Consider the following 27,327-nt stretch of genomic DNA (forward strand, 5'->3'; position numbering starts at 1 on the left):
AGTGATGTACTGGGCCGTTCGCACTACCCTCTGTAGTGCCTTGCGGTCAGATGCCAAGCAGTTGCCATACCAGGCAGTGATGCGACCAGTCAGGATGCTCTCGATGGTGCAGCTGTAGAATCTTTTGAGGATCTGAGGACCCATGCCAAATCTTTTCAGTCTCCTGAGGGGGAATAGGTTTTGTCGTGCCCTCTTCACGACTGTCTTGGTGTGCTTGGAGCATGTAAGTTTGTTGGTGATGTGGACGCCAAGGAACTTGAAGCTCTCAACCTGCTCCACTGCAGCCCCGTCGATGAGAATGGGGGCATGCTCGGTCCTGTTTTTCCTTTAGTCCGCAATCATCTCCTTTGTCTTGATCACGTTGAGGGAGAGGGTGTTGTCCTGGCACCACACGGCCAGGTCTCTGACCTCCTCCCCATAGGCTGTCTCGTCGGTGTTGTGTCATCGGAAAACTTAATGATGGTGTTGGAGTCGTGCTTGGCCGTGCAGTCATGACTGAACAGGGAGTGCAGGAGTTGACTGAGCACGCACCCCTGAGGGGCCCCTGTGTTGAGGATCAGCATGGCGGATGTATTGTTACCTACCCTTACTACCTGGGGGCGGCCCATCAGGAAGTCTAGGATCCAATTGCGGAGGGAGGTGTTTAGTCCCAGGGTCCTTAGCTTATTGATGAACTTTGAGGGCACTATGGTGTTGAACGCTGAGCTGTGGTCAATGAATAGCATTCTCACATAGATGTTCATTTTGTCCAGGTGGGAAAGGGCAGTGTGAAGTGCAATTGAGATTGCATCATCTGTGGATATGTTGGGGCACTATGGAAATTGGAGTGGATCTAGGGTTTCTGGGATAATGGTGTTGATGTGAGCCATGACCAGCTCTTCAAAGCACTTCATGGCTACAGACGTGAGTGCTACGGGTCGGTAGTCATTTAGGCAGGTTACCTTAGTGTTCTTGGGCACAGGCACTATGGTGGTCTGCTTAAAACATGTTGGTTTTACAGACTTGGACAGGGAGAGGTTGAAAATGTCATTGAAGTCAGTTGGTCAGCACATGCTCACAGTACACGTCCTGGTAATCCGTCTGGCCCTGCGGCCTTGTGAATGTTGACCTGTTTAAAGGTCTTACTCACATCGGCTGCGGAAAGCATGATCGCACAGTCTTTCGGAACAGCTGGTGCTCGCATGCATGCTTCAGTGTTATTTGCTTCGAAGCGAGCATAGAAGTGGTTTAGCTCGTCTGGTAGGCTTGTGTCACTGGGCAGCTCTCGGCTGTGCTTCCCTTTGTAGTCTGTAATGGTTTACAAGCCCTGCCACATCCGACGAGCGTCAGAGCCGGTGTAGTACGATTCAGTCTTAGTCCTGTATTGATGCTTTGCCTGTTTGATGGTTCGTCGGAGGGCATAGCGGGATTTCTTATAAGCTTCCGGGTTGGAGTCTGCTCCTTGAAAGCGGCAGTTATAGCCTTTAGCTCAGTGGGAATGTTGCCTGTAATCCATGGCTTCTGGTTGGGGTATGTACTACGGTCACTATGGGGACAATGTCATCGATGTACTTATTGATGAAGCCAATGACTGATGTGGTGTACTCCTCAATGCCATTGGAGGAATCCCGGAACATATTCCAGTCTGTGCTAGCAAAACAGTCCTGTAGCTTAGCATCTGCTTCATCTGACCACTTTTTTTTATTGATCTAGTCACAGGTGCTTCCTGCTTTCATTCTTGCTTGTAAGCAGGAATCAGGAGGATAGAATTATGGTCAGATTTGCCAAATGGAGGGCGAGGGAGAGCTTTGTTATGCGTCTCTGTGTGTGGAGTAAAGGTGGTCCAGAGTTTTTTTCCCTCTGGTTGCACATTTAACATGCTGATAGAAATTTGGTAAAACGGATTTAAGTTTCCCTGCATTAAAGTCCCCAGACACTAGGAGTGCTGCCTCTGGTTGAGCGTTTTCTTGTTTGCGTATGGCGGAATACAGCTCCTTCAATGCTGTCTTAGTGCCAGCCTCAGTCTGTGGTGGTATGTAAACAGCTACGAAAAATACAGATGAAAACTCTCTAGGTAGATAGTGTAGTCTACAGCTTGTCGTGAGATACTCTACCTCAAGTGAGCAATAGCTCGAGACTTCCTTAGATATCGTGCACCAGCTGTTATTTACAAAAATACATAGTCCGCCGCCCCTTGTCTTACCAGATGCCGCAGGCCTGTCCTGCCGGTACAGTTTATAACCAGCCAGCTGTATGTTGATTGTCGTCGTTCAGCCACGACTCCGTTGAGCATAAGATATTACAGTTTTAAATGTCCCGTTGGTAGTTTAATCTTCCGCGTTGGTCATCGATTTTATTCTACAAAGATTGCACGTTTGCTAGCAGAATGGAAGGAAGTGGGGGTTTATTCGATCGCCTACGAATTCTCAGGAGGCAGCCCGCCCTCTGGCCACTTTGTCTCAGCCACTTCTTCACACAAATCACGGGTATCTGGGCTTGTTCCCGAGAAAGCAGAAAATCATTCACGTCGGGCTCCTCAGACTCGTTAAAGGAAAAAATGGATTCTGGTGAGTAATCGCAGTCCTGATGTCCAGAAGTTATTTTCGGTCATAAGAGACGGTAGCGACAACATTATGTACAAAATAAGTTATAAATGAACAAAAAAACACAATCGGTTGGGGACATGTAAAACGTTTGCCTTCTTTTCCGGCTCCATTGTTACATAAAGCAGCGACCCTTTTAAAATAGCTACTTAATAGTTAAGTAATCTGCTTAATCAGTCTAGTTTATTTCTGTCTGTCTGGTGAACCGGTGTCCTTTCCTCTAGTCTATGGTTTCACTAGGTTACTGTTAACAAGCCTGTGCGTGGAAGCAGCCAGGCACTGTTTGCAATGCTGTGACTTCCCCAGATTCCCATAGCGTGCAAAAGGCTTGTACCAAAGTTCCTCTTTACAATACGTGTGTGACTAAGATCAATAAACATTCCCCCCTCGCTGTCTGCTCCTAAAGAGGAGGTTATGCAAGGCCTGGCTTACGTGCCCTTCTGTTCTCAGTCTCCTCACCCTCCCTCTCTCCTGCTCAGAACAGGACCCCCCCACAGGAAGCCATGTTGTCCCAGTGGCAGTGCGCTTGGAAGGGGCCAGGCCATATCAATTGTGGAAGCACTGTTTACTTTTGGATTTTTTATTTTAATCTCAAGATTCTTGGGCCAACAGCCAAGGGAGCTAATGCACAAATTGCAGGAGCCTGAAGTGCTGAGTGGCCGGGGTTGGGCTGACCCTTTCACATCAATGCCATGCCCCTAACCAGCCCCTTAGCAGGGGGCCATAGAAAGAAAGGGAGGTGGGGTTACAGACTACTTATGCAAGAACATGGGCTATACAAATGATTTGTAATTATCTGACAATATTCTGGGAGATTTAGGATGGGAATGTAGTAATGAAATGAATTATGCATAGTCCTCTGCAAATCAAGTGGATTATCTTGGATCTAAACAGACCGTGATAAATTAAGAGGGTAATTGGGGGGGGGAAATAGATAAAAAAAGAAATCCATATAAACATGTTCCTATACATGCTATCAGTCCTTTGTTTTTCCTGTGCCTCTGGTACATACCATTAAGTGTCCAGTAAAGCTCTTCCTTCCTGTTCTTGATTGGACTGTCTCTCTCACACGCACGCACGCACGCACGCAGAGGGAGTTGTTGCGGCTGACTGACATTGTTTTCCTTCTGTCAGTCTTACCTTGCATGTGAAGACATTTCTCTCCAGATAACACAGCAACATGTTGACAAGCCTCACACGCTGTCACAGCACGCTGTCACTCACTGCAGTTTTGCGCCTGTGTGTGATTCATTTTTCTGTTAGAGTATTGGCCAACATTTGCTTGTAACATGTGTAATATGGGTCATGTTTAATCATTCTTTGAAATGTAGTTCACCGTGTAGTTTCAGTCAATTATTTTTCACATGGCTCAAGTTCATGTTTTGTTCAAATATCTCAGCTGTCATTGAACCTAAGATTCTTACAGCTCACATTTTCACATTTCTTCTATCAGACACTAGTACTAACTTGGTGTTCATTATTCTCTGCTTGACTTGGAGCGTTGCCCAGTGCATTCAGGCATCTGATTCACTGAGATTTACAATAGACCTGTAGGTAATTATACTCTGTGTGGTCTCATTGTAAAATGTTTACCTATGTTGAAAAGCCAATACACACATATGATCAGATTTTTTTAATGCAGTCCTTCACCCCCCTCCATTGTCGAAAATACATTGATATAGTAGCAGGTCTCAGATCAGTCGGTGTGATCGGGTGACAACACCATTGTGACAACAGTAGTGTGTACGTGACTTGACTGAGAGTCTTGGTGTGTATCTTGCGTGAGAGCCTAAAGTACCTAGCTGTCAGAGTGACACTTGCGTGCGGCTGTGCCTCTCTCTCTCTCTAGGTTAGCGTGAGACCTCATCACGGTTAGGGTTGAACACCCGGTTTTTCCAGTTATTTTTTTTCTCCAGTTGGTTCTTTTTGATTTGTTAGTGCGCCATGCATGTATCTAAACGTTGTGTGTTGAGGATTGTGTGTTGATATAAAACTACTAGCCTGTATTATTAATGTGCTATTGATGTTGCTTGTTATGTAACTGTAGCTCCTGATACAGCCATAGGATAAGATCAGTATTGGCGACACATTAGAGAGCAGACTGGAGTCCTGACAGAGATTTATGGACTCCAGTCTGAAATATTACCCTCTTAACTGGGATTAATATGCACCATAATTGCTAGTCAGGCTATAGGCATATGTATTGTAAAAATAATTTGGAGTTAATCATCCTCCTAATGTCTTGATTCATATTCTTCAGGTCCTCCAGCATCATCTAGTAACCGAGGGCCAAACCAGGCCACGCCGAAGAAGAACGGAGTGAAGAACGGAGGAGGTGGAGGGCAGATGAGGCTCAGGGACGACGAGTGTTTTGGTGCTGACATGGACGAGGGTCTGGACACAGACTTTGACTTTGAGGCGAACCTGGCACTGTTCGACAAGGCAGCCGTGTTCTCGCAGATTGACGGCACAGATTGCAATGGGGCACGTTCCCGTGGTACGCCCGGTGGCGAACGCGGTACACCCACACGTTACCGTCACGACGAGAACATCCTGGAGGTCAAACCAGTCGTCTACCGGCAGATCACGGTCCCACAACACGGGGGCAAGGAGTACTGCACTGGTAAGAGAGAGAGACAACACCCTCCATTGGCTCCATTCACATTCACCATGGGAGAGAGGGAGCACCCTCCTCCATTCACATATATCACACATCCACATCTAGAAACCTGCTGCCCTGAGGGTTAGACTGATAGAGCACTCTCCATTCACATCTGTCATCACACATTCACTTCCAGAGGCCTGTCTGCCAGTGCCCTTAGGCCCTGAGTGTCTCTCACCTCAGCCACTGGATCTATTGAGGCTACAGTAGACCCATGGGTTTGGCTAAGCGAGCCAGACTAGTGGAGAGACAGGACATTGTGTACAGGTCTAAAATAGGCCTTAAACTAACAGGCAAGAAGAAAATTGCCCCAGTAATTGGACGCAACCGTGAGGAATTACAACAGTGTCGGTATTCTCAGTGAAGACCATCGGGCTGGAGATGTGATGGGGGAGAGATATTGGTTCCGGTCACAGCCCAGCCCATGTGCAGCGTGCGGTGAAGAGGCTGAGCCTCTCCCTCTCAGTAATCACTGCTGGCTTCTCCCTAAGGAGTGACACACCCACCGTGCACACACACACACCTAATGAGCTAGTCTTCTCTGTCCATACAGATACTAGAATGTTTTTCGTGTAGCTCAGAGATGGGAAAACGACTGTAGATTGGTGACCCATTCAACCAAAGAATCGGGATTTACCATGAAAAATATATATTTTTTGTCCCTCTAAAATTAATAGAATTGATGACCGACACAACAAGTTCTACCCTCAGGATGTTTTCTGTTGCATGCGTGTCTTGCGGACCGGTGATAATGAGTGTAGTGTTTCCTTCGGAAACGAGTTGAATTCCCCCTCCATGTCAGTGTTGACTTTAGACAGGAATAGTGTAAGTTCTCAGAGTGACAGTGTGGGTCTAATGTAGGCCTACCTCTTGTGCTTCTGTGATGCAACACTGAAACACTTTGCTGGGTGTGGGTTTGACTGTCTCCTATAGGCCAGAAAGGGCCACTTCCCACTTTGCAACGTGCTGGGCTGGCTGGGATCCTACCCTGGTTGCTCTTTTGATTGGGGCAGCAGGTGACTTTTGAGCTCACTGCCCCACCACACCATGCAGTCCCAGTCCATCTCTGGGAAGAGGAGCTGCTCTTCCACACCTCAACAACACTCTTTATATGTGTGTTACATAATTGGTTTCATACAGGGGATAAGTGAATGGCACACTATGCTAGGCCCCTGGTCTGGATTCCAAGGTGTGACAAGAAGAGCAACACCTATCACTCTGGCTCCGCTGGACCAATCACTACGCTGTAGGGATAGGGGATCAGTACCAGTCAAATCTGGTTTCTGGTGTTGGCATAAAGTGATATAGGTCTAAGTGGAACACAAGCACACACACGCTCACACACACACTCACACACATGCTCGCTCTCTCATTAGGGAAAAGAGGATAGCGATGCCAATACCATCGCTATTAGTCATAGAATGCATTCTGTGCCCCCATAGAGATAGGAGTGTTATGCTTCTGTTGCCAGCTGACTAAATACTCCCAGACGAAGATACTACACTGATACACCTCGCTGGATAACTTAATCCACTACATGAAATGACTCACTACATGAATGTGAGCCCTAGCCTCAAATAGCCCGCTACACTACAGTACATACTGGACCGACATACAGGTATGTGCAAAGTGCAGCAGTTCTTAGAAAGGGTTATGATGTTGGCACTTTTAGCCAACGTAGCCTAACATGGCCGCCAGCCAGTGTTATCATGGCGACAGCAGTGCGGTGACTATGAAGACAACAATGCGGGCCAGGCGGCCATTAAAAGCCTTGCCCCTGGTGCTGAGAACTGGGAGCTGAATGTGGACGCTTTTGTCTTTTTTTACCGAATGGGCTGGGCAGGTCTGCTACCTCTGCCTCTTTCTGCCTGAATGCTGTCATGCTAAGCCCCATCCTCTGTACCTTGTAATTATCAGACCGCTCTGAGCTTTACATAAACAGCACCTCTCATAGTCACACACAGGTTACCACTCAAATGGCACCCTATATAGTGCTCTACTTTTGCTAAGGGCCCATAGGGAATAGGGTGCCACTTGGGATGCAACCACACTACATGTGGAACAAACCCTTACCCTACTCCAGGCTGCTCTCACCTGAATCCATTCCTATCCACTGTAAACATTTAAATCAACAACATGAGACAACAGAAAAGGGGCTAGGAAAACAAATGTTTGGCGTTGGGATAACATATTGTCTGTCTGCACGTAGACAAGTCTGTAAGGGCTATTATGTGGTGCATCATTGGCCTTATTATTCCGTTTCGGTGGAAAAGGCACAGTTCTACTCTCCTTTGCTAATTCCTATGTGTGTTAAACCACTCCTCATCTACACGTTGGCACCTTAGTTGGGGAGGACGGGCACATGGTAATGGCTGGAATGGAAAAAGTGGAAAGGTATCAACAACATCAGACACATTCAGTTTCCAGCCATTATTATGAGCCTTCCTCTCCTCAGCAGCATCCACTGCTACACATGTACTCAAATCTCGTCACTGCAAACACACTAAAGCCACAGAACAAATCACTGCCCTGCAAACTACCTTTGATTTAGAGAGTGACAGGAGAGAGAGCTGAGGACGAGTATGTTATTCACAACTATTGATTCCCCTGGTCCGGTGGCATCAGAGCAAATGGAACTTAAATTTACATTTTTGTACCTTTTTCTCCCCAATTTCGATTTTGTCTCATTGCTACAGAGCGTGATGAGCCAAGTAAAGCCCCAAACCCTCCCCTAACCCGGATGACGCTGGGCCAATTGTGTGCCGCCCTGTGGGACCGCTGCGCCACTCAGGAGGCCCTCAAATGGAACTTTCTAATCAATTGACCTGCATTAATCTTAGTTATGAGGGCTGAGGTTATGGAGTGTCTGGAGTGTTAGAGGCTCGCAGCCCCTTGGTACTGCAGCAGTAACAGGCCTGTAGTCTGGAGGAGCCTTGTGAAACCTCACTCCTTGTTCTCTCTCTCTCTCCCCCCTCCCTCTCTCAGCGCCAGCCCTAATCACCCATGGCCCGCTTCCACCCTGCGTGTGTGTATTGATTTCAGCTTCAATGTTCTCGTTGTCATGCTTGAAGGATTGCTTCCAGCGGAGTTTTTTTTACTGCCGCTGTGTGCTCCTGGCTACCCGGTTGAGCATTGCGTGGTGTGTGGTGTGTGTGTGTGTGTGTGTGTGTGTGTGTGTGTGAGAGAGAACACAGGATTGGGGTGGGGTGCTCTAGCAGGGGAATTCCTGACAAACACATCTAGCTGGGGGGATGGTCAAAAGGCAATTAGATCATAGTGCAACTCCCACCTCTCCCTTTCCCTCTCCTCAGTGGCAGGTTGCATGACAAGGAGCAGTTAACTTTGCTGTGTGCTTATCGCTCACGTGATTGTCCGAGGAACGGCGCAGCAGAGTAGACTGGGTTTCTCCCACCCCACTGTAACATATTACCTGTCTTTGTACTGGAACAGTGGGAGGGATGTGGAGATACGAACAGGGAAGAGATGAGGTTAATTTCACCCAGGCACGACATCCGTCTATCTGCTGTTTGCAGGTGTGTTTGCTTGCATGTCACACTGCGTGTGTTCTGCCTTGAGTGATATGCCTGTGTGTTTCTGATAGCTGCATGCGTGCCTGCATGCACACAATACATGAGGAGCGAGGCCACGCTGAGCACTCAATAGCCAGGCCAACGCTTTGGAACAGGCCATTAAGGTCTTACCTGCTTCACTATCAAAGGGATATTGAGCCGTGCAGCCCCTCCAACTTGTCTTTGTTCCTCTCTAGACTAATGTGCCATGTGCTATAGGTAGAGATTAGCACAGGGCTCTTTAAAGGGCTCCGTGAGCAGCTACCAGAATAATGACATGGTTGTGGCAGTACCTAGGAACCATGTTCCCTGGGCTGGTCTTTCCTAGATATCCTCTACTGTGTTGACACACAGACCTGACCAGAGCAGTAGAGATATAGATAGATATATCTATATAAACACACACACACACACACACACACACACACACACACACACACACACACACACACACACACACACACACACACACACACACACACACACACACACACACAGAGTGTATTCGGAAAGTATTCAAACCCCTTGACTTTTTCCACATTTTGTTACATTACAGCCTTATTCTAAAATTGATTAAATATTGTTTTTCCTCAATCTACACGCAATACCCCACAATGACAAAGCAAAAACGGGTTTTTAGAAATGTTTGCTAATTTAAAAACATTGAAATATTACATTTACATAAGTATTCAGACCTTTTACTCAGTACTTTGTTGAAGCACCTTTGGCAGCGATTACAGCGTTGAGTCTTCTTGGGTATGACGCTACAAGCTTGACACACCTGTATTTGGTGAGTTTCTCGCATTTTTCTCTGGACTTTGGCTGGGCCACTCAAAGACATTCAGAGACTTGTCCCGAACCACTCCTGCATTCTCTTGGCTGTGTGCTTAGGGTCGTTGCCCTGATGGAAGGTGAACCTTCAACCCCAGTCTGAGGTCCTGAGTGCTCTGGAGCAGGTTTTCATCAAGAATCTCTCTGTACTTTGCTCCGTTCATCTTTGCCTCGATCCTGACTAGTCTCCCAGTCCCTGCTGCTGAAAAACATCTGCACAGCATGATGCTGCCACCACCATGCTTCACTGTAGGGATGGTGCCAGGTTTCCTCCAGACGTGACGCTTGGCATTCATGCCAAAGAGTTGTTGGTCATCGGGTTGTTGGTCACCTCCCTGACCAAGGGCCTTCTCCCCCAATTGGTCAGTTTGGCCGGGCGGGCAGCTCTAGGAAGAGTCTTGGTTTTTCCAAACTTCTTCCGTTTAAGAATGATGGAGGCCACTGTGTTCTTGGGGACCTTCAATGCTGCAGACATTTTTTGGTACCCTTCCCCAGATCTGTGCCTCGACACAATCCTGTCTCGGAGCTCTACGGACAATTCCTTTGACCTCATGGCTTGGTTTTTTCTCTAACATGCACTGTCAACTGTGGGACCTTATATAGACAGGTGTGTGCCTTTCCGAATCATGTCCAATCAATTTAATTTTCCATAGGTGGACTCCAATCAAGTTGTAGAAACATCTCAAGGATGATCAATGGAAACAGGATGCACCTGTACCAATCAAAAGTTTGGACACACCTACTGATTCCAGGGTTTTTCTTTTTTTTTACTATTTTCTACATTGTAGAATAATAGTGAAGACATCAAAACTATGAAATAACACACATGGAATCATGTAGTAAGCAAAAAAGTGTTAAACAAATCAAAATATATTTTATATTTTAAGATTCTTCAAAGTAGCCACCTTTTACCTTAATGACAGCTTTGCACACTCTTGGCATTCTCTCAACCAGTTTCATGAGGTAGTCACCTGGAATGCATTTTTCATTTTTCAATTGAACCTTTAACTAGGCAAGTCAGTTAAGAATAAATTCTTATTTACAATGACGGCTTACCCCGGCCAAACCCGGATGACACTGGATCAATTTTGCGCCGCTCTATGGGACTCCCAATCACATCACGGCCGGATGTGATACAGCCTGGATTTGAACTAGGATGTTTGTAGTGACGCCTCAAGCACTGAGATGCAGTGCCTTAGACCGCTGTGCCACTCAGGAGCCCAATTAACAAGTGTGCCTTGTTAAAAGGTAATTTGTGGAATTTCTTTCCTCCTTAATGCGTTTGAGCCAATCAGTTGTGTTGTGACAAGGTAGGGGTGTATACAGAAGATAGCCCTATTTGGTAAAAGACCAATTCCATATTATGGCAAGAACAGCTCAAATAAGCAAAGAGAAACGACAGTCCGTCATTACTTTAAGACATGAAGGTCAGTCAATCTGGAACATTTCAAGAACTTTGATAGTTTCTTCAATGGCAGTCGCAAAAACCATCAAGCGCTATGATGAAACTGGCTCTCATGAGGAATGCCACAAGAAAGGAAGACCCAGATTTACATCTGCTGCAGAGGATAAGTTCATTAGAGAACAGCCTCAGAAATTGCAGCCCAAATAAATGCTTCACAGAGTTCAAGTAACAGACACATTTTAACATCAACAGTTCAGAGGAGACTGAGTGAATCAAGCCTTCATGGTCAAATTGCTGCAAAGAAACCACTACTAAAGGACACCAATAAGAAGAAGCTTAGGCAAAGAAACAAGAGCAATGGACATTAGACTGGTAGAAATCTGTCCTTTTGAGATTTTTGGTTCCAAACGCCATGTCTTTGTGAGATGCAGAGTAGGTGAATGGATGATCTCCGCATGTGTGGTTCCCACCGGGAAGAAGAGAATTCAAGGAAAAGCAGCCAACAAGTACTCAGCCTATGTGGGAACTCCAAGACTGTTGGAAAAGCATTCCAGTTGACTACCTCATGAAGCTGGTTGAGAAAATGCCAATTGTGTGCAAAGGTGTCATCAAGGCAAAGGGTGGCTACTTTGAAGAATCTGACATCTAAAATATATTTTGATTTGTTTAACACTTTTTTTTATTTACTACATGTTTCCACTTGTGTTATTTCATAGTTTTTATACCTTCACTATTATTATACAATGTAGTAAATAGTAGGAATGTCCAAACTTTTGACAGGTACTGTGTGTGTATTAATGTGTGTGTGTGTGTGTATATATAGTCTGAAGTTCACATACACTTAGGTTGGAGTCATTAAAACTAGTTTTTCAACCACTCCACAAATTTCTTGTTAACAAACTATAGTTTTGGCAAGTCGGTTAGGACATCTACTTTGCACGACACAAGTCATTTTTACAACAATTGTTTACAGACAGATTATTTCACTTATAATTCACTGTATCACAATTCCAGTGGGTCAGAAGTTTACATACACAAAGTTGACTGTGCCTTTAAACAGCTTGGACGATTCCAGAAAATTATGTCATGGCTTTAGAAGCTTCTGATAGGCTCATTGACATCATTTGAGTCAATTGGAGGTGTACCTGTGGATGTATTTCAAGGCCTTCAAACTCAGTTCCTCTTTGCTTGACATCATGGGAAAATCAAAAGAAATCAGCCAAGACCTCAGAAAAAAATTGTGGACCTCCACAAGTCTGGTTCATCCTTGGGAGCAATTTCCAAACACCTGAAGGTACCACGTTCATCTTTACAAACAATAGTACGCAAGTATAAACACCATGGGACCACGCAGCCATCATACCGCTCAAGAAGGAGACGCGTTCTGTCTCTTAGAGATGAACGTACTTTGGTGCGAAAAGTGAAAATCAATCCCAGAACAACAGTAAAGGACCTTGTGAAGATGCTGGAGGAAACGGGTACAAAAGTATCTATATCCACAGTAAAACAAGTCCTATATCGACATAACCTGAAAGGCTTCTCAGCAAGGAAGAAGACACTGCTCCAAAACCACCATAAAAAAGCCAGACTACGGTTTGCAACTGCACATGGGGACAAAGATCATACTTTTTGGAGAAATGTCCTCTAGTCTGATGAAACAAAAATAGAACTGTTTGGCCATAATGACCATCGTTATGTTTGGAGGAAAAAGGGGGAGGCTTGCAAGCCGAAGAAAATAGATGGCATTATGCGGATATATTGAAGAAATATCTCAAGACATCAGTCAGGAGGTTGAAGCTTGGTCGCAAAGGGGTTTTCCAAATGGACAATGACCCCAAGCATACTTCCAAAGTTGTGGCAAAATGGCTTAAGGACAACAAAGCCCTGACCTCAATCCTATAGAAATTTGTGGGCAGAACTGAAAAAGCGTGTGCGAGCAAAGAGGCCTACAAACCTGACTCAGTTACACCAGCTCTGTCGGGAGGAATGGGCCAAATTTCACCCAACTTATTGTGGGAAGCTTGTGGAAGGCTACCTGAAACGTTTGACCCAAGTTTAAAAATTTAAAGGCAATGCTACCAAATACTAATTGAGTGTATGTAAACTTCTAACCCACTGGGAATGTGATGAAAGAAATATAAGCTGAAATAAATCATTCTCTCTACTATTATTCTGACATTTCACATTCTTAAAATAAAGTGGTGATCCTAACTGACCTAAGACAGGGAATTTTAACTCTGATTAAATGTCAGGAATTGTGAAAAACTGAGTTTAAATGTTTTTGGCTAAGGTGTATGTAAACTTCTGACTTCAACTGTGTGTGTATATATGTATGTATGTGTGTATGTGTGTGTGTGTGTCTGTATGGTCTTGGAACTGAGTTTTCACTCAAGTCAAGCTGCAACTCTCCCACACACGCTAGCCATCATCATTGCACACAGGTGTACCAACGAGTACACCTTTAACCACCTGTTTTCAAGTTTCCCCTTTGTCATGGTACCCTTATGTTTTGGTGGAGTTCTCTGTGAGGTGTGGCGGTAATGTCTGTGGGCCCGGGGGGCTGCTGCCGGTGTCTTTCTCAGCCAAAAGCTCTGGTTATGGGGACGCTGAGGGAGCTCAGCAGGGATGAGCTGGAGCGTGTGAACCCAGCCCCTCCAGAAGGCCGTGGGGGATAGCTAGGAGAGGCAGTTCACAGTTTGCATCCTTATGTTTGTCATATTTTGTAAAGGGCTGCCAATCTGTTCGTTGTTGCGTCGGACAACAGTGAAAAATGAGAGGGGAAGAAAGGAATCCTCCCTCTGTGATGGGAAAGAGATCAGGTCAAGGGAAGAGGCTTTCCCAAGGGAACTGGCTCCTCGCGTGAGGTGATGTGCTGCTTTTACATAAACTCCTACTCCTTGAAGAGTTCCTGTGTGTGATTATGAGGATTCTATACAGTTCTATTTTTAGTACCATTTCCATATATTTTTGGGAAAAATCTGGAACTTTTTAAAAACTTCCAGTCTCTCTCTTCTCATAGCTACATATATTATAATCTGGCACAATAACAACTAATACATGTTTATTTTTCCATCTTGTTTCTCTCGCTCCTCTGACTGTAGACTCTGGCCTGGTTGTCCCCAGTGTGTCCTACGAGCTTCACAAGTGTCTTCTGGCCTCAGCGGAGCGGCATGGCCTGTCTCTGGAGCGGAGGCTGGAGATGACTGGTGTGTGTGCCAGCCAGATGGCCCTCACTTTACTGGGGGGCCCCAACCGGTGAGTGGCTGGGTGGGCTCCCTCTACGGTGGTGACATCACATCACATGCAACAGGCTTCATTGATATCAGAGTTGTGTTCAATAGGCACGAAACTAAAGAAAATGGTTTGAAATGGGGAGGTACAACAATATCTGAACTTGCCCAATAAGAAATGTTAGTTTTTGCTTTCAGTTCCAAGGCATTTTGCTGCGGTGTGCCCTAATGAACATGACCCAGGTTTATATAAACATGCCTTTGTTCTCCTATTTTTTTCTCCATTGTTTCTTGTATTGTTGCCATGGTGATAAACTGTAGTGAGGTGTTTTGAACAGGCAAATAACCTTGGGGTGCTCCCTGTAAAACACTGACCAATGAAACTCTGAATGTATTGGCCAATTAGAGGTTTTGAAGCCACCGGTCGGACATATTGGTAGTCCTCAGAAGAAGCAGTCCTCCATAGGAATGAATGGAATTATATGTATTTTGGGAATGGGCAGAAAGCCAAATAATGCTTAGATTTTTTTTATGTTCAAAAGCTTGAATAAGTAGCTACTGGTCATCCAATGTGATGCAGCCGTAACAATATTGCACCTTTAGCTTTCGCTGAGAACCCCTCTATTCATTGGTTTTAATTTTACTGTTGGGTCGGATTTTGTGCTGCTCGTAATGAGGGACTTGTTTCCGTCTGTGAGGAGGCAGTGCTCAGGGATATTCTAACGGGTAGTGGTATGATAGCTAGCTAGCTGAGCCCATGTCCACACTTGGCTAGCAGAGATAGCTAGCTTACAGACCTGAGGGACAAACAACCTGACCCAGCAGCAGCTACTCCTCCATCTAAGCCAAAGAAACTGAGAACTTTGGAGAGCTGACAGGCGAAAAGGGAAAACGATAGAGCCCGGGCCAAGACTAGAGTAAACCTCGGATTTGCGTTCATACAGTGGAGAGAACAATGAGAGTTGAAGGGATTCAAAACCGACAGTTTGCATTTTTTCTACTGAAAAGGTAAGACATTGTTAGGTAGATAATACATCTTTCTAGATATAAAGTAAAATGATGGTTTTGCTATTTAGTTATAAATATGTATGCAAGTGTTTATTTTGGATTACTTATTTTGATTGTTGTTTTCAAGCCACGCATCCAATAGTTTGTAAACTCAGCAAAAAAAGAAACATCCCTTTTTCAGGACCCTGTCTTTCAAAGATAATTCGTAAAAATACAAATAACTTCACAGATCTTCATTGTAAAGGGTTTAAACACTGTTTCCCATGCTTGTTCAATGAACCATAAACAATTAATGAACATGCGCCTGCGGAACGGTCGTTAAGACACTAACAGCTTACAGATGGTAGGCAATTAAGGTCACGGTTATGAAAACTTAGGACACTAAAGAGCCTTTCTACTGAAAAACACCAAAAGAAAGATGCCCAGGGTCCCTGCTCATCTGCGTGAACGTGCTTTAGGCATGCTGCAAGGAGGCATGAGGACTGCAGATGTGGCCAGGGTAATAAATTGCAATGTCCATACTGTGAGACGCCTAAGACAGCGCTACAGGGAGACAGGACGGACAGCTGATCATCCTCGCAGTTGCAGACCACGTGTAACAACACCTGCACAGGATCGGTATATCCGAAAATCACACCTGCGGGACAGGTACAGGATGGCAACAAAACCTGCCCGAGTTACACCAGGAATGCACAATCTCTCCATCAGTGCTCAGACTGTCCGCAATAGGCTGAGAGAGGCTGGACTGAGGGTTTGTAGGCCTGTTGTAAGGCAGGTCCTCACCAGATATCACCGGCAACAACGTTGCCTATGGGCACAATCCCACCGTCGCTGGACCTGACAGGACTGGCAAAAAGTGCTCTTCACTGACGAGTCACGGTTTTGTCTCACCAGGGGTCACGTTTATCGTCAAAGGAATGAGTGTTACACCGAGGCCTGTACTCTGGAGCGGGATCGATTTGAAGGTGGAGGGTCCGTCGTGGTCTGGGGTGGTGTGTCACAGCATCATCGGACTGCGCTTGTTGTCATTGCAGGCAATGTCAACGCTGTGCGTTATAGGGAAGACATCCTCCCCCATGTGGTACCCTTCCTTTAGGCTCATCCTGACATGACCCTCCAGCATGACAATACCACCAGCCATACTGCTCGTTCTGTGCATGATATCCTGCAAGACAGGAATGTCAGTGTTCTGTCCGGATCTCAATCCCATTGAGCAAGTCTGGGACCTGTTGGATCGGAGGGTCAGGGCTAGGGCCATTCCACCCAGAAATGTCCACGAACTTGCAGGTGCCTTGGTGGAAGAGTGGGGTAACATCTCACAGCAAGAACTGGCAAATCTGGTGTAGTCCATGAAGAGGAGATGCACTGCAGTACTTGGTGACCACACAAGATACTGACTGTTACTTTTGATTTTGCCCCCCCCCTCCTTTGTTCAGGGACACATTATTCAATTTCTGTTAGTCACATGTCTGTGGAACTTGTTCAGTTTATGTTTCAGTTGTTGAATCTTGTTATGTTCATACAAATATTTACACATGTTAAGTTTGCTTAAGATAAACGCAGTTGACTGTGAGAGGACGTTTCTTTTTTTGCTGAGTTTATTAGCTTGTGCAGCTTATTAGCTGACTTTGACATTGTTATTTTTTTTCATTTGAATATAACATTTAGCTTCACTAGTTAGTCCTAACTAGCTACCTAATTTATGTGTGTAATGTTGCTTGACCTTGTGTTATATTTCTGTGGTCTGAAAGTCACGCTGTGATATTAGCTAGCTAGCTATTTCACACACTACTCTACTGGCACGGAGTAGCCATGATCATAAAGTTCATTTCAGATACACAAGTTGAGACACAATGCAACGGTTTGTTTGATCAGAAGGATCTAGTTTTAGAACCTGTCATTTCGTCGGCTGGATTTTCCAAGATTCATTGACGAAACGGTGTCAACTTCACGTCTCTTCTTCTTGATCTGAATGCCCTGTCTTTAGTCAGCTGTTGTACAATACAACAATTTAAAATTAGCTAGTTTTGTCTGCTGTTGGCTGTTGTATCTGAACTGGACTTCATTGCTTGACGTCAAAGCTCTTGAAAATATCTTTAAACCTGAAATATTATTTTTCAGTCATGAAAGGAATAAATTGCCATCAACACCTAGCGGGCCTGTTTCCAGCCCCACCATCGTTGAGTATTGAATCAGAATCAGATCGGTAAGCACAGACTTTAGCAAAATATTTTTCACCATGTTGTCTGACCATGTTTCCCCTAGCTAGCTAAGAACAATAAGTAGCATAGTTTAATGCTATGCATCTATCTAGCTAAGCTGTTTAGGAAAATTAACTGCACAGGATTGATTTACTTTGATTATTGATGACATTCTAGCCCAACATTATCCTTCTGCATAGAGATGTTACTATGTTATTTCCCGTTTGAGCTGTCTGGCTGAGATGTAAACAGACAGCCCAAAATATATACATGCATTGAGTGTAAGACTGTAACATGACATTACATGAAATGACTGGAAACATTAAGACCTCATTCTGTCTAATAGCCTACTTCTCCCATTAATGTATTTACTCTGAATATCTAAGACTGATGGTTATCAAAGGCAATTCTTTCATAGTTGTCAAATGGTAAAATCGTATTCCAAATTGGGATTGATGGGGAATGTTTTATTTGATGTCTGTCTAGGTCAGGGATGGGCAACTCCAGTCCTCTGGGGCTTGATTGGTGACACACTTTTGCCCCAATCCCAGCTGACACACCGGACTCCAATAATCATGGTCCTTAGTTTAGAATGCAATTTGTTGAATCAGGTGTGATTATTATAGGACTGGGGGAAGGTGTGAAACCAATCAGGCCCCCGAGGATGGGAGTTGCCGTCTTAACTCATTTCTACCAGTCACGTGCAACTAGAGGCGAAAAACTCTAGACCACCTTTACTCCAGACACCGAGACACATATAAAGCTCTTTCTCGCCTTCCATTTGGCAAATCTGACCATTACTCTATCCTCCAGATTCCTGGTTAGAAGAAAAAACTCAAACACGAAGTACCAGTGACATGCTCAATACAAAAGTGCACCGATGAAGCGGATGCTAAGCTACAGGACTGTTTCGTTAGCACAGACTGGAATAGGTTACGGGTCTCATCCGATGGCATTGAGGAGTTTACCACATCAGTGCATTGATGATGTCGTCCCTACAGTGACTGTACGTACATATCCCATCTAGAAGCCATGGATTACAGGCAACATCCGCATCCGCACTGAGCTAAAGGCTAGAGCTGCCGCTTTCCAGGAGCGGAACACTAACCTGGAAGTTTATAAGAAATCCCGCTACGCCCTCTGGCGAATCATCAAACAGGCAAATTGTCAATACAGGACTAAGATCGAATCCTGCTACACTGGCTCTGACGGTCCTTGGATGTGGCAGGGCTTGCAAAACAGATCTGCGTTCTTACAAACATGAATGCATATCTTTTAAGCAGGAGAATGGAGTTATGGTCTGATTTGCCCAAGGGAGGACATTGTATGTGGAGTAAAGGTGATCTTGAGTTTTGTTGCACACTACAGTTCTGCACTGATGGTAATGAAAATCTATAGACAAAATACTCACCAAATATTATTCTGTCTTTCAGCTAAAGGAGACTCTACAATAAGCCTTGAAGGTGGAGTGTCTACGCATTGAAAACTGCACAGGACTGCACCTACATCCCTGAACTTCAGGGAGCAGTGTTGAGAACACTGGGCTCTCAATTGTGGCTATCAAGGGGAATGATACTGAGATCCGATGATCCAAGACCCCCTGAAGTGCCACCAACAACGGATGACCTGCTACAACTTCGAGGAGACGTCGACATGCAACACAGGATGCAGTTAGCAAAGCTTTGAGCAGGGAAGGACCTGAGCGGTTTTGTCAGACTTGGTCGTTCCCGGGAAGTGTGAAAACTTATGGAGTACTCAGAAATGTTGTTGAAAGAGTTGGGCCTACAACCAAACATATATAAATAAGGGATGTTAATGTGGGCAACAATAAACTTGTGTGAGAAACAACATTTGTGCATTCTTTATTTTGCAAATTGGTGTCATTATTCTATTTTTGGAATGGTTTTAGAATTATTTACTTAACTGTTCTGTTTTCCTGGATATCTATGCACTTGTCGGTTTTCACTTCAAATTAGCAGACCCACAGGTGGGTAGATATTCAGAAAGATGGCTGGACCACAGTGGTGTAAATACAGTACAAAACAAGTCGGTCTGATTACACAGATCAGGTCAAATAAAGTTTTATTAGGGAGATGAACAAAAATACAAGGTAGTATCTTTAAACTTCTTGAAATAACAAAAGCACTGTGTCATGAAAACATTCTGATAAAGTACTGAACTGATGTCACCCAGACCAAGGACAAAATTTTAAAAAAGATTTCTAAAAATTTCACCAAATTTAGTTTTTTTCTTAATTGGGATCCAAATGAAGAATAAAGTACAGTGTTGTCATGGAAAGTGTTCAACTGTTATGTAAACATACTTGGTAATAAATAACTGAAATAGTGCAGTTGTGAGATGGCAGCAGTTGCTTTGTACGGTGCAGGAGTCTCCCTGCAATTCAGGCAGTTGCACCAGCGAGATTGTCCGCAATGTGGGATGTCTGGAGATCCTAGGATAGCTCTCCGGTACTCCATGATATCAAAAACAATTCCAGTTAGACTGGAAGCATGAACTTAATTACAGCGTGCAGCCAAATGTTGTGTGATATGTTGTGAAACAGGTGAACAGTACCACAGGTGAAAGGTTTTTACTAACCTTCATCTCGGGCAGCCTCTCTTCTTGCAGTCGGGCAGATCTTTTCAAGTTCTTTTTGTCCAATTCTTTCTGCAGCCCTGCCTGTGCCCCTGGACAGGCTGCGGCTCTTCAAAACTGGAATCCTACAGAAAAAAACATGTACACAACACTATTAGGATTGTATTGTAATGTTTACTACATTGTATTTTTTATGAATAACCAATATTGATTTTCACGTAGAAGGGTCGAGTATCACACTTCTGCAATCACTGCACAACATCTTCATATGTAGCAATAGCTCTCGAGAATCAAGGGGCCATCCCAATAATGTTATTAGCTCGCTAGTATAGGAGTCCGAAGGGCAATGGACTAAATGCATACAAATCCAAGATTATTTTACATGAATGCAGGTCTATGAAAACAAAAACATTTGACACTGCTTTTTGTAAGTTAGCTTGCTAGCTATCATCAGATTGCTATTTAATATTATACCAGGCAGGGAAATTCACGGTAACTATTCTCAACCTGCTAGCTACCTTGACATTGCTAACATTAGCTGCCTTTCTGACTGAAACAACAATAATATTTTTTATTCGAATATAAAAACGAGGATTATAGTCGGCATATAAAAAGCCCCCTAGGGGGCCCAGGACAGAGTTTGGGAAACCCTGCACTAGATAACACAGGAGGTTGGTGGCACCTTAATTGGGGAGAACGGGCTCGTGGTAACGACTGGAGCAGAATCATTGGAATGGTATCCAATACATCAATCACATGGTTTCCAGGTCTTGGATGCCAGTCCATTTTTTCCGTTCCGGCAATTATCCCCTCAGCAGCCTCCCCTGCTTGATAACACCGCCACAGCGGATGTTGATGCTAAGTCATCCCATCTGTGACTACCGATGAGTACTGGGGTTTCTGGGAAATCGGGTTAACATCTTGAAAGAATACAGCATTCTTGCCAGAAGGGTCTCAAAAAACATCTGTACACACAGTTACGCAGTAAAGATTTAAGTATTTTTTTTATTTTTGTGGTGGGGACAATAACATTATTACTTTCTAAAAATGATACTTTACAGAAATGTTTATATATATATTATTTTTTGTGTGTTTTTGTTTAGCTCACAAAATATAATACAAAAATAATAGAATAAACATTGTAAAAACAAATGTAGACATTAAGAAATTATTTACATTTTTTACAATGTAAAATGGAAGCGTGGCTTCAAAACAGCGCCCCCCCCCCTGTTCGTCATCTAGTGTATCTAAAAATTCATTCTCACTGTTAATTCAAGAATGTCTGACAGGCTGTGAATCTTCCATTTCCCCTCTGCTTTAGGCTTTTTTCTTTGTGCGTGTGAAGGAGTCAATGCAAATGCCATATTTATGATGAATAGACAGTAGCTTTAGCAATTAATCATGACAGAAAGCCAATACTTTGCATGGAAAGGTGTAGCAGCCTATTGAAAGCGTGAGGTGTTTATGATCGACATAGGACACAATGCTCCGCTGATCTTGATTACAATGACTGCAGATAAAGGCTTCCTCCGGTGTTTATGCTGTAGTTGAAGAGGTGTGTTTTTATAAGAAAGAGAAACCCTTGCACAACAACCAGTTTATTACCCATGCAGTCCTGAGGTGATGATAATGCTCCTTTGTTTGCTGTGTGTGGAAACTGCATGATGTTCAGATCAGTCATGATTGTATTCTGCACAATTCATTATCTCAATGAGGACAAAGTTTGTCTAATCCATCAGTAATCACATATCCCCGGCATTGGCTAGTACTATTTGTATTGATAAGAAATCAAAATAAGACAACAAAATCACATTTGTCTCTTGGATGTCCCCAGGCTGACACCTAAGAATAATCACCAGCGTCCCACGGTGGCCCTGCTGTGTGGCCCCCATGTCCAGGGGGCCCAGGGCATCAGCTGTGGACGGCACCTGGCCAACCACGAGGTGGAGGTCATCCTCTTCCTTCCCAACTTCGTCAAGATGCAGGAGTCCATCACTAACGAGCTCGCCCTCTACAGCAAGACCAGCGGCAAGCAGGTGGCCAGCATCAAAGGTACCGACTTATCCTGACTAACAGATTTGTTCTCTGTTCACAGATATTATCAGGTTTTGAAATCATTAGATGTGATGAGACTGTAGATGGAAAGGTAAATGGACTGTAGATAGTGAAGATGGTGAATCCACTTCCTTGTTGTGTGTTTTCTTGTTTGCATGAGCTGTATAAAAAGACCATTGTTTTCTAATCTAGAGTAGACTGTTATATACTGAACAAAAAATATAAACACAACATGCAATAATTTAAAAGATTTTACTGTTTATATAAGTAAATAAGTTCATTGAAATAAATTCATTAGGCTCTAATCTATGGATTTCACATGACTGGTCCAGATCATCCCAAACATGGGTGACCTGTCTGAGTGTGCAGGCCATGGAAGAACTGGGACATTTTCAGATTCCAGGAAGTGTGTACAGATCCTTGGGACATGGAACATCATCACCATGCTGAAACATGAGGTGATGGCGGCGGATGAATGGCACGACAATGGGACTCGTCATGGTAACTCTGGACATTCCAATTGCCATCGATAAAATGCTGTGTTCGTTGTCCGCACCTTATGTCTGCCCATATCATAACCCCACCGCCACCATGAGGCACTCTGTTCACGACGTTGACGTCAGCAAACCACTCTTCCACACACCAAATTCTCAAAAAAACGTTTGAGACAGTTTATGGTAGAGAGATTAACATTACATTCTCTGGCAACAGCTCTGGTGGACATTCCTGCAGTCAGCATGCCATTTGCACGTTCCCTCAACTTGACATCTGTGGCATTGTGTTATGTGACAACACTGCACATTTTAGAGTGGCCTTTTGTCCCCAGCACAAGGTCTAGCTGAGTAATGATCATGCTGTTTAATAAGCTTCTTGATATGCCACACCTGTCAGGTGGATGGATTTTCTTGGCAAAGGAGAAATGCTCACTAACAGGGATGTAAACAAATGTGTGCCCAAAATTTGAGATAAATACGCTTTTCTTTTGCGTACGGAATATTTCTGGGATGTTTTATTTCAGCTCATGAAACATGGGACCAACACTTTACATGTTGCATTTATATTTCCGTTCAGTATAGTTAGACACAAGGCAAAATTAGCTAGACACTGTCAAATCTGTGCTGCTTGTCTGCTTTTAACAGCGGTACACACTGAAACGATGTTGCCCTCTGCTGGAGGTCTAGCTACTCAGAAGCTTTCAGTTCAAACCCTGATCTCTGTCCCTCTCTCTCCACCCAGACCTGCCGGTCAGCCCAGTGGACCTGGTCATTAACTGTCTGGACTGCCATGAGAACGGTTTCCTAAGGGACCAGGCCTGGTACCTGGCGGCTGCGGACTGGGCCAACCAAAACAGGGCTCCGGTGCTCAGCATTGACCCTCCAGTGAGTGGCCAGAAGCAGGCCGTGGAGGCCAAGTGGACCCTGTCTTTGGGCTTGCCCCTGCCTATAGATGGTGGGGAGGCTAGGGTCTACCTGTGTGACATCGGGGTGCCCAAGCAGGTGTTCCAGGAAGTGGGCATCAACTACCATTCGCCCTTCGGCTGCAAATTCGTTATTCCTTTACACTCTGCATAGCAGGACCTGCTACAACCTATCAGCCCTGGCTGTGAACAGGATTGTGTTGTCATTCTAGTGAAATACAGAAGGCCTTCTTAGAGGGTGATGTGTACAGTTACTGAAAAAAGGTTATGGGGGGATTTCAGAATGTGCATTTAATTGTATTGCTGGTTGGTATATGTTTTTCCTTTGCTCCCGGTAAAGGGAGAAGGGTAAAGCTCCAAGAGGAGGGCTTCCTGATAAGGGCTAAGTGTGTGTATTGCCCTCCTCTAATAGCCCGTCTGAGTATGTTATGTTTACAGAGAGCTGACTAACCACTAGGAGTCAGTCTCTATCTATGACCCCTGACTGTGTGACCAGCCCTGGGCCTGAGACATGCTTCCTGTTTCCTACTGTAGATTGTGTGGACTGGAGACCACAGGACCTGGCTGACCCAGTGCCCCACAGCAGAGCTCAATCTCTCTCGCCTCTCTGGGAAAAGCCCTATGATCTGAATTGGAGATTTTGGTTGAAATGCCATATTCTCACTAAATTCAATTGGTGTGTTTTTCTTAAATGCCACTTTTTCGATTGTAGCGATTTTCAATTGAAATGTGTAATTTAGCTAGCACTAGTATCAACTCGAAACAAACTAATTTGTTTGTACTCTTTTATCTAAGAAGAAAATGTTTAAGAATTTGTCTGTTTTTGATAAATAGGGAAAATATTTTGGATTTGTTTGAGTGCATATATTTTCTAAGCTGCATCTGGGCTATATTTTTAACAACACTGCAATGAAAGATGTAAAGTGGTGCTCAACACTTTTGTTTCAGTGTATTTGTGTTATCGTACAAACAAATAGTTTCTCGGTCTTTTGCCCTTCTCATATGAAATCTCATCTTTGTTTGACACCTGTCAGATAAGGCCACATACAGTCTTATAATAGTTTACAAGGGTATGCATATGTATCTGTTAAGTAGCTATACACAGTAGAAAGGTACACATGCTCTACCTCTGCTGCCGTGACTGTCTTCTTGCTTCAGATTTTGTAAACATGTCATTTGCCAAGCAGTACCATTTAGTTTATACTGAGTATTACAGCATTTGTCAAGAAACAAAAAATGTAAGTTAGTTTTCCTAGTAGTAGCCATTGTACCATTTTTAATTCACTTTCAGATAGGCTTGGGTTTGTATTTAATTTGTGTTGGCAATATGCCATTTCAATTCTGAACACAAGTGTTAGATGTGAAGCTAAACTGAGGGGCCACAGTAGATAAGACTAGGATTTTTTTTTGCAATCATTTTGAAAGCGGATCTTTAAATTCGCTTGAGCCAGACTTGGATTTGTGTGAGACATTCGGTGGTTGTGTAAACAGATCTGTGATTGCAGACCTGTTTGGTCACATACTGGCCAGGATGTCTGAATTATGTTTGCAAACAATTAGCAATTTTTGCAAACTCTCGGTGCATCTTAGTATGGTCTTAGTATGGAGTGCAGACATTGTGTTTTAGGGAGCTTTTGTGAATGGGTTAGATTTAGGTTTGGCTATGTTTCTCCAAGGGCAGTTTTCAATCACTGGGCAGTCATTGAGGCTGACTGCTTTCTTAAACTGTATTATACACTTTTTTATTCTAAATACAATTATTTGTGTGTTTGCACATGTTTATTTTCATGGGTAGTCGATAAGGATTGATCTAAATTGATCGGGTTACAACTTTGCAAACATTCATATGACTTGGAAGTACTGTCTTGTCTGTGTATCTGCTCTACATTTCCAAATGACTAAATCAGACTATTGTTAATAGTGCATACAGTTCATGTAATACAGTGAATCAATTGCATCTGTTGCCAATTGTGTTCTAGCTGGTAAGACTCTTTGAGTTTTCTTTTCTTTTTGTTTATCTCTGGTAATGTTGCTCAACAATGTCGTGCAATGAGCTTTCTCACTTATTACAAGTGTATGTAGCCTATTTTTGTAAATGTATGCCATCTCACTTGCAGTATCTGTAGTTGGCACCGCAGTATTGACATAACATGTTATGATGTGAGAATATAACAACACAATGTATCTTTATAAAGCATCCAAATCACTTATTTTAGCCTAGTTGTTGGGCTCCTTGAGGCTGCTGCTGTTGTCAGCTTTGAGAGGAATGCCATCAGATGGCCTGTTCCTGCATGCGATGCCAGAGAGTTATGGATGATGAGGTGAGAAGTCTTACAGGAGATTTTTTGTCACCTAAAAGTTCTACTTTCAGAAATATTTCCCAGGGAAATGATGGTCTTGTATTGTGACATGCCAGCCCAGACAGATTTCTTTTTAAGTGATTTATGGTCATATTGTTACAAAAGATTTGCCAGAAAACAGGCCATGTTTTCACACAGCCAGTTAGTCATATTCTTAAGGACTCTTAAGAATTGTTTTTGGGAAGTGTCCTCTTGGTAGCTAGCAATGGGATAGTGGTTAATCTAATATGATGTCATGATGGAGGAACTAAACCATTTTTGTTTGATCATATCATTACAGATTTCATCAGTTTTTTTTCTTCTTTTGTTTCCTTAAGTTTATTTTGGGAGGAATTGGTGTGTAAACTGTAATAATAAACGTTCTCCTTTATCATAAAGGAATTTCAGCAAGGCAGATTTAGCATGTTACACAAGTATTTGTAACTGTGTATGCAGGTCTGATCCAAGTTGACACTGTTCTGTATACTGAGATCAAGCTTGAAAATTCTTGACTGATAAACATTAAATGTGACACTGCATAGAAAATATTCAATTTTTTAAAGGGACTCAATTTTTCAATTGCTGTTAACCTGTCTGTTGTAATAAAGACCACTTCATCCATTTTTATATAGAAAATACAGAGGGGCAAAATGTGCCACATGCACTACTTTTGTAGGAATTGAATCTTGAGAGCACATTTGATTTATTTTATTTGAGCTATAGCTAACCCACAGACCACAGCTACAATTTTGTTTTGGGTGGAAAAACATTTGTTACAAGATCATGCGTGGGAGTATGTATAGTAATTGTTAAAGTTCTCCAAGTCACACTTTTTATTTAGCTGCAGCAAATTTACAGTCTTTTTGTTTATTAAATGGTCATGTGGCTACTCTGCATGTTTGTGTTCACATATTATTTGTATGGTGGAGTACTGAGGATGCATTTTCACAGGTTGTCCACCAGATGGTTCTATATAGCCACAACCTGAGGAAGCTACAAGGTAGCCTATGTGCTGTGCTGGGGTGATTGGGCGATGTCAAAAGTTTGCCTCTGTTTCTCTTTTTACATTTATAATGGGAAACCCAGACATTTTTAATAATGCTTAGTGCTGGCAGCTTTGAGATGAATGCATGAATGCAATAGGTGGCAAAAGTAATCAGAATTGATACTGCCTTGGAGAAGATCAAGCATTTCATTCAAATGGTAAAAAAAAAACAAGAGTTAATGACATATCAGTAGTGGAGGACCATAGCATTAGGTATTCTTCTCTCTCGATATATTTTTCCTACAAACTGCAACTTGGCCGCATTCTGTTGGAGATATTATTTTTGCTTCCACATCACTGGTTTGACCACAAGGTCGTGCTCACAGATCACACTTCTTCAGTCAGCTGAAATTCCCTTGTGTGTTGCTGCCAATAAATTAGCGCATGC

General features: G+C 43.5%; 1 protein-coding gene across 2 annotated transcripts in view; it reads left to right on the top strand.

Annotated features, from left to right (window-relative positions):
* LOC139563345 (enhancer of mRNA-decapping protein 3-like) overlaps nucleotides 1–26,788 on the top strand; it is a 32,319-nt gene extending 5,531 nt beyond the window's left edge. The window contains exons 4-8 of one of the 2 annotated variants that reach the window (XM_071381988.1): nucleotides 4,843–5,205; nucleotides 14,151–14,304; nucleotides 21,918–22,135; nucleotides 23,375–23,517; nucleotides 24,090–26,788. In XM_071381988.1, coding sequence (XP_071238089.1) covers nucleotides 4,843–5,205; nucleotides 14,151–14,304; nucleotides 21,918–22,135; nucleotides 23,375–23,517; nucleotides 24,090–24,185 — 974 coding nt within the window. In that variant the 3' untranslated portion in view covers nucleotides 24,186–26,788. Of the gene's footprint in view, nucleotides 1–4,842; nucleotides 5,206–14,150; nucleotides 14,305–21,917; nucleotides 22,136–23,374 lie in introns of both variants that reach the window. The other variant, XM_071381987.1, reaches the window with a different exon arrangement.
* The last annotated feature ends 539 nt before the right edge of the window (nucleotides 26,789–27,327 follow it).

This window comes from Salvelinus alpinus, chromosome 33, assembly GCF_045679555.1.
Source record: "Salvelinus alpinus chromosome 33, SLU_Salpinus.1, whole genome shotgun sequence".
Taxonomy (NCBI): Eukaryota; Metazoa; Chordata; class Actinopteri; order Salmoniformes; family Salmonidae; genus Salvelinus; species Salvelinus alpinus.